The sequence below is a fragment of the Octopus sinensis genome, linkage group LG18 (genome assembly GCF_006345805.1).
Source record: "Octopus sinensis linkage group LG18, ASM634580v1, whole genome shotgun sequence".
NCBI lineage: Eukaryota > Metazoa > Mollusca > Cephalopoda > Octopoda > Octopodidae > Octopus > Octopus sinensis.
Window position 1 is genome coordinate 53,571,207 of NC_043014.1, and position 8,460 is coordinate 53,579,666.

General features: G+C 38.3%; 1 protein-coding gene across 2 annotated transcripts in view; it reads right to left on the bottom strand.

Moving 5' to 3' along the window:
* Window positions 1-8,460, bottom strand: part of LOC115221314 (multidrug resistance-associated protein 1-like) — a 59,765-nt gene that overhangs the window by 21,192 nt on the left and 30,113 nt on the right. For both annotated transcript variants that reach the window (XM_036511068.1, XM_029791475.2), the window contains 5 exons: window positions 4,841-4,987; window positions 4,242-4,326; window positions 1,481-1,553; window positions 688-814; window positions 37-213 (listed from right to left, as the gene is read on the bottom strand). In XM_036511068.1, coding sequence (XP_036366961.1) covers window positions 37-213; window positions 688-814; window positions 1,481-1,553; window positions 4,242-4,326; window positions 4,841-4,987 — 609 coding nt within the window. The remainder of the gene's footprint in view (window positions 1-36; window positions 214-687; window positions 815-1,480; window positions 1,554-4,241; window positions 4,327-4,840; window positions 4,988-8,460) is intronic.

An 8,460-nucleotide genomic window follows, 5' to 3' on the forward strand; every position in this document is an offset into this window, starting at 1 on the left:
ATGTTAATGGTAATGATGATGATGATGCTAACTCACCTTGTCTCCTATCTCAGACTCACTTCCATCCAGTAAGAGAGCAATGTCAGCTAACAAAGCACATGCTTCAATGACTTTATCATACATAGACTGGTCATACTCTTTCCCAAAGAGAATATTGTTCTTAAGGGTGTTATTCTGTATCCATGCTTCTTGAGGAACAAAGGCCACTGATCCCTGTTGAGAATAAAATTCATTCTGTTTCACTACTTCACAATTAAACACTGATTCAGTGAAATCCACGACTTTAACTGGCTGCAGCATTTTATTCGGCATTGCACGGAAATCACAGGGAAAGGTTTTAATTGATCACACTGACCCCAGTATTCATTTATGTTTGGTACTTACTTTATTGTTCCCTATTTATCAAATGGCTATGTCACATTTCGATGTAAATAAAAGCAACTCAAAGAGATACAACATAGGCCACCATTTTACACTAATGGAACTCAGAAGCACACAAATACATATGTATGAATATATCTTTATTCAATAACTGTCTTATCTCCTTCAGTTATGGAGACAGAGAAGCTATTAATTATAATTTGTTACCGAAGGGTATAATACAGCTCTATAATAATAATTATAACATTAGAATGTGGAGGGGTGGGGGGACTGTCATTTCCAGGAGATGGACAAAAGAAATAATACCTGAATTTCAACTGAACCTTTTAATTTCTCCATTTCACCTAAGATGGTAGATATCAAAGAGCTTTTGCCTGATCCAACAGTACCAACAACAGACAATAGCTGACCTGGTTTTATTTCCATATTGATACTGAAAAGAGAAAAATCAATAAAAATGCTACAGAACAGAACAGTGTGATGGTTGAAATCATAAGAAATTGTAGAAGGTGGGAAGACTAATTAGTAGTGGGTGATGGCTACATTAATTAGTAATAGGAAGAGAGAGAGAGAGAGAGAGAGAGAGAGTGCAAGACCTTCTCTCTTCACTTTCTTTGGCCCAGGAAGATAAGCTCAATCATGAAGCCTTCCAAATACAGCCACCACACAACTTCTTTTGCCATAGCCACCGGGCAGAGGAAAAGTATCTGATTTTCATTACTAAAGATTGTTTGATAACTGGATTTATCCCACATGTGATAACAACCATTTGATATGAGCCTAATAAATCTGAAAGCACCTGAATGAGTGCATGCCAAATGATTTTGTCACACTTTGTACGTTTTGGACAAGTTTAACTGCTATTGCTCCAGCCTGGCCATGCCTACAGAGTTTATCCTGCACTGGCATATTCCTCAGCAGCACTATAAGGTCAACAGAAGGAGGACAGTGAAATAGAGGCTAAATTGAATATCTTCCTCCTCCTCCTTGTCATTGTCATCATCATCATCACCACCATCATCTTTTAACATCAGTGTCCCAAGCTGGCACGGATTGGATGGTTTCACAGCATACCTGAATTATGCAAAAGAAAACTTACTCCTTCAAGATGAAGCTGTCTTCATTCTCTACATTCCAAGTAAAGGTTCCATCTTTCACAGCAATGGCAAAATCTGTGGCAAATATACATAAATTAAGAATGGTAATTAACTTTGGGAGTAAACTAGTAAACAGTCCCCATATAGTGTTTGAATTATTTAATTCTAAACGTAATAATGCTAAAACTGCTGTGAAAGAGGGTGTGAAGGGATCAGAATTATAGATGTGTGGTGTAAGATTTTGATACTCAGTAATATATTTAATACTCTTACAAAACAAAACCAGAATGGTGTCCTTTCTGTGGTAACAAACTACGGTATCTGTTCAGTAGTCTATCTTGTAACTATTCTGTGGATAAAGGTTTTATCCCAGATCTTGCTGCCAACCTACAGCCATATAGTTAATGTAGGTCCATTTAACCATGCCAATTTGCCACTCTCTCACCTTTCATAAAATTTATAGGAGGTACTTATCATGTATTAGAAACCTCTGATATCTGTTCTGGGTGGTTAAGCCTAAAGTAACTATCTTGTGGTAACTGTTTCATGATATCTATTTGGTGGTAAGTATCCTTTGGCAACTAATCTGCAATATATATTCTGTCCTTACTACTCCATGGTAGTATGCACCCTGCTGTAGCGAACTTGTGGTAGCTACACTGTAGTAACTATTCTGTGATAACTACTCTGTGGGATCTATCTTATGACAGCTATTCTTGTACTGACTATTCTATGGTTGCTCTCCTGGGGTAACCAAGCTGCCATAACCTGCTTGTGGTGTTTATTCCATGGTAAGTAATCTGTGTTAATATGTGATATCTGTCTTGCAGTTACTATTCAAAGTTAAGTACACCATGGTATCTATCCTACGGTAAACATTCCATGATAACTGTTCTGTGTTAACTGTTTTGTTGTAACTACTTATAGCTAAGTGGATGGGGTCACCTACGAGGGTCTTGGTTATGGACACAACACAATATCAGTTACAGGGTTTGCAACATCAGTCTGTTGGTGAGTTCTGTTGATGCAATCGTCAGTCCCACAAGAAGAAAGAAGCTTCAATGTGTGGAGTTAAAGTCTTTCATAGAAAAATATTTCATTTTGAAACTAAAGACAATTCAAGAGAAAGCTTCTATGAATAAATAATAATAATAATAATGAAATTATTGTGTACAGTGCTCAGGTGCACCACAACTTGTCAGAAAGTGCATATAAAGTACATGCAGTAGTGTAGAAATGTCTGGGTGTATGGAGGGGAGAAAATCAAGTGTAGTGTTGGCGAATCTCAGGAAGCATGGAAGTCTTGAAGGAAGCAGTGCTCCGACAACTAACAACCGATGTCGGCAGTTTGTTCCACGCTTCAGCAACTCTCAGCGTGAAAAAATGTTTCCTGAAGTCATGGGAGCTGTGCTGTTTTCTTACTTTGTAAATATGTCCACGGGTGTTAGATGGGTGGAGTTTGAAGAGGTGCTCAGAGTTATTGTTTGTGCGATGGTTGATAATTTTATGGGTGTCAGACGTCGGAGTTTCAATGTGTCCATGCCCAGGGAGGTAAGGCGTTCAAGATATGGCAAATGCCTGATGGAGGGTATTCTTTTGGTTGCACGTCGCTGAACAGCTTCCAGACGATTGATGTCCTGGGCAAGATAGGGGCTCCAGACCGGCGATGCAAACTCCAGGTGAGGTCTTACCATAGCTATATACAGCCGCAGATAGATAGCCGGAGAGCGGCTCACAAAGGATTTGGTGAGTGATGCCAAGACACCCTCAGCCTTCTTGACAATTTTAGCGATGTGTTTTGTCCAACGCAAATCGCTGTCGACAATAACACCCAGGTCACGTTCACTTGAAGACTTTTTGAGACTAGTGTTGTGGAGGGAGTAGGTGGACGCTGGGTTTCTCCTCCCAATGTTGCTGAATTTGCGAGAAATAGCAACCAAAGATCCTCAAACGATACCCTGTCATAAAACAAGGATAGATTGGCCAATATTATCAAAAATGTACAGAAACACAAGACAAAGCATGGATGTCATATCATAGGTTTATGACATGTCAGGGCTGATCAGGGACAAAAAAAAATAAAGAATAAAGAATAGATGTTAAATGATGATGGGTCCATAAGAAAAAAAAAAATGAACAATTAAGTAGGATCACCTTCAATGTGACCTTTATTTCAACTCTTTCTACTTTTTTTTTTTACTGATTTCAACCACTGAACTGTGATCATGATGGGGCACCACATTCTGTAGCATACATCAATAACTTGATCCCAATACTTTTTATACGAATCAGTACATATTTCATGAACCTCATGACATAAAAAACAAAATGAACTTATATAGGATCTGAACTTGGTAAGTAACCAAATAATACAAATATAATTCTGCTTTTTACTCCCCAGAGAGATTCTTCTCTCTCCTCACTGTTATCTACCATCTACATTTCAAGTTTGCCTCCCTTGCTTTTCTTAATCTGAATTAATCATTAAAATAATGGGTTTTCCCTTCTACCTATGGATAAAATTTTAATTAATTGAAATGTACTGTTTCCTATATTACATATATTACCACCAATTTTTTTAATTAATCAATTAATCAAGTAAACAAACATAAAAACAAGCATGTCAGGAAAAAATTAGCCAAAAATAAAATGAATGGCACACACACGCATGTGTGAAAATGCACGCACACACACACACACACACACACACACACACATCAGCACAAATGCACAGATTTAAAATTTAACACAAATTAATCTTACCACTTCTTGTCACATATTTTACATAATTTGAAGACAAGTCAGGGCTATTCAGAAACTTGCAAAGTCGTTTTAATGAAACAGAGAGCTAGAAGAAAAAAATCAAAAAAAATCAGAAAGATAAATTATTAGAATACTTTGGATGTCTTTTATATAATGAACAACACAACACCACAGTAACAACCACCAATGCAACCATTATAATTGTCCTAATCAACACCACCTCCACCATCAACACAGCAGTAACAACCTCCATCACCACCAATATCATCATCATCATCATAATCATTACCATTTACAACTAACTATTTACAACATTACCACCACTATAACCGGTGTTATCATTGCCAGCAAGCCTCTTGGTAGTCTCTTATCCTACTAAAAGAAGCAGTTAAATTCTCTCAAATCACACCCTACCACCTTGCATAAACAGAAATATCAAATAATGATGTCCCTGACATACAAAAATAAAGGGTGATGGTCACATCTGAAACACCTTTGATCATAGGTCCACTCAGTTCAGAGATGACTTGGGACTAAATAACAACAACTGGTACTCTTGGACCCATCACATAAAACTGTAAGCTGTATGAAGGACTCACCTGCATTGCGTATGTTATAAACAGTGGAATCATATCAATTGGACCATAGAGTACATTGAACAAAGAAAGCGAAACAAAAGCCTTCTGTGTAGTGAGGTGATGATTGGTAGAGGATAGAGTGTATGTTGCAAATGTGACAAAGGTAACCTGAAAGAAAGTCAGAGACAGATAAATGCCACAACATTCAAATGTTACAAAAGATTGGAAAATAGACAAAAAAAAAAAAGAAAAAGAAAAAGGAAAACAAATAACAATGCCACATTATAGTCAATTTCTTGTGTTTTACAAAATGTCAGGTAATCATTCCATTTACATTTATCATTGGATCTGAGAATGTATCCAAGATCTCTGAGTGAATTTGATCTCCAAGATGCATGGCCTTCAACACCCCTATATCTGTGGCACAACTGTACTGAGATGATAGGAAAAAGTTATCCAATTGTAGAGAGCAAATGGTGGTCTACTTTTATATCCCAAATGCATGAAGAGTGATGTTATAGCCATCAGTAGGATTGAAACCCCTTGGTTGAATTTGAACTCAGAGGACAAAGACACAGAATGGACACTGCAAGTTATCTCATTTGATGCTCAAGTAATTTTGCTATTGGATTTATTTATCAAACCCATCACCTCTCAAAAAATGGTGAAGCTGGTGTCAGTGGGATTTGAATTCAGAATGTAAAGAGTGAGAACAAATAATGTCAAACATTCTGTATATCCAAGGCTCTAACAACTCTGCCAGTTCATTGTCTTTTGGATAAAATTGAATGACAAAAACCAAGCTTCTTCTTTAGAGCCAGAAAATATTCCAGTTCTGATCAGCTATTGAGTTTTTAAAGCCCACTCTTTGGGTTGGTGTTGCTGCTGCTGCACACAAACATCTTAGCAGCAGATAAAAGGCCATCTGACTGTTTGGCAAAAGCTTTTTCCCCCACTGCAGTGCATTCTTTCAGGTTGTTCTAAGTGCTGTTGATAATACATAATCCAGTGCAATGCATTACACTAAACTGCTGCCCACCTCCCACCAGCAGGGTGGTTAGAAAGGCAACAAAGACAAAAAGCAAGACCCAGCAAAAGGTTGGTTGAACTTAGCATAGAGTCAACAACCATTTAGCAATTATGCACATGGACGTACAAATACACAAGATGTTAAATCAATGTGAAATAAGACTATTCTAGGAGAGATGGGCTACTAGTTCTGTCAGTCAAGATTAGACTGTATCTGCTATAAAATCTGGTGGTTACAACTGGTGCCCTAACCTATGCACCTTGCAGCTACCCTCTGTTCTTCTGAACTAGTTCTATACCACCTCCAACAGGGTTCAGCAAATACATTTGTCTCTTATCACATTTGGTCATCTTTAAACTGTGTCAAGGACAAAATATTCTCCAGTATTTAGTTATGTCTCTTTATGTTGTGAGTTCAAATCCCACTTAAGATAACTTTAACCTTCTCCATCCAAGGGCTGAGAAGCACTAGTCAAATACTGAGGAAAATTTAATTGCTTATAACATCTCTCATATAATTTTCAAACTTTTGCTTTTGAAAAAAACCAATATCATTGTATTAAATTCTATTGAGGTCAGTGGACCCTTTTGTTCATTGGGGGTAGTTTAAAAAAGGACCATTCAGGTGCAGGAGTTGATATGATCGATTATACTCTTCCTTCCAAATTTGAGGCTTTGTTCCTCTATCAACATTCAGTATTAAGATGTCAGACGGCAGAGACTATAGTGACAGAACGAAGACCACATTTTGCTTTCAAATCCAGCTGTGGTCAGTTTTTTCCTTTCATCCATTTGAAATGCTATGATACCAGTTTAATGTTTAATCTAATCATCTGTGCCCTTTTTATTAAACTTTGTAACTATGTACTAATGTCAAAAATCAATATTAAGAGAGAATCATTTGGCATCCAGGTGATGCTGTTTGTGTGTGTGATCATCATCATCATTAAACATCCGTTGTTCATGCTGGCATGGGCTGGATGGTTTGACTAGGGCTGGTAAGTTAAGGGGCTGCACCAGACTCCAGACTGATTTGGCATGGTTTCTATGGCTGGATGTCCTTCCTAATGCCAACCAGTCCGAGAGTATAATGGGTGCTTTTATGTGCCAGTTGTGTGACATCAATATCTGCCATGACTACAATTTCACTTGGCTTGAGGGGTCTTCTCAAGCATGGCCAAAGGTCTCAGTCCCCAGTCATTGCCTCTGTGAGGCCCAACGTTTGAAGATCATGCTTCACCACCTCATCCCATGTCTTCCTGAGTCTACCTCTTCCACAGGTTCCCTCCACTGTTAGAGATCCGCACTTCTTTACACAGCTGTCCTTGTCCATACCACATGACCATACCAATGCAGTCGTCTCGCTTGCACACCACATCTGATGTCTCTTATGGCCAACTTTTCTCTCAAGATGCTTACACTCTGTCGTACATGTACACCGACATTGCATATCCAGCGAAGCAAGCTAGCTTCATTTCTTTCAAGCCTACGCATGTCCTCGGTGGTAACAGCCCATGTTTCACTGCCATGTAGCATATGTAAATATATATATAGGACAAGATTCATTAGAATCTAAGAATATCGACATGTTGGAAAAGACACCAGACTAGATGGTTAAGGAGCTTTGAACTATCACCGTTCATGAATATATGGGTATATATATGCGTACGCGACTGAGAGGGTCTATACGATAATGTGTGTGTGTATGTTGGGGTATAACAATGTCCTCACATATGTATACATACAAACTTGATGGAGGGTGTGTAAGCATATGTACATGTATCCTCATGGATAAAAACATTATAATCTAATGTATATGTCTAGAAGTACATGTGTGTTCTAAAGTTGAATGAATAGCAACAGCCCAGACATCCTTAACCTTTGCATCTGGTGTCTTATCTGAACAACCTTCTTGAGTATGTTTTTTTCTTATACAAACATGTCTGCTACTGCATCACCAGTCAGAACTGTAAACTAATGAAGATAACAACTAGGAACATAGGGCAGGTTTTACCTGGTTGCCTGCTGTGAATCTGCTTCACTTACTCTATAAATTCTGTGCTACTTTCTCAAATTTCCACTATACATATATGTATAGGGTGTTTTTTATGTCTCCATTTTTTCAAGAACAGCTTGATGTATAGGTGAACAGTCAATAGCATTGGAAAGCATAAAGATTAAAGTTATACTGTAGAGAAAACTGACATGGAGGCCTGGAAGCCAGCTGAATATTGGGAAAGAGTTACCCGTATAATGATGATTTGCACAGAGCATTGAAATGCTGACATCGTGACTGCTACTCAGTGCTCCGTTGTGTCAAATGCAGTTGTACATGTCATGTGTTACAGACATGGCATGGACAGCTGCATTGGAGAGTATGAAGCTGTGGCCACCTTGAAGGGATGTGGCAAGCATTCTGATTATGTCCACACTCCAGAATTCATCACCACATCATGGAACATGGCTTTAGGCTCAGTTCAGACAGTTATGTGAAACTGTTGAAGACTGAGGTCAAATCTTTGCTGGAGATGGTAGCTACTGGAAGGCCATATGTGTGTGTGTGTGGCAACAAGATTTGAGTCCTTGCCGTACTTCTGGAAAGAGAACTGGTT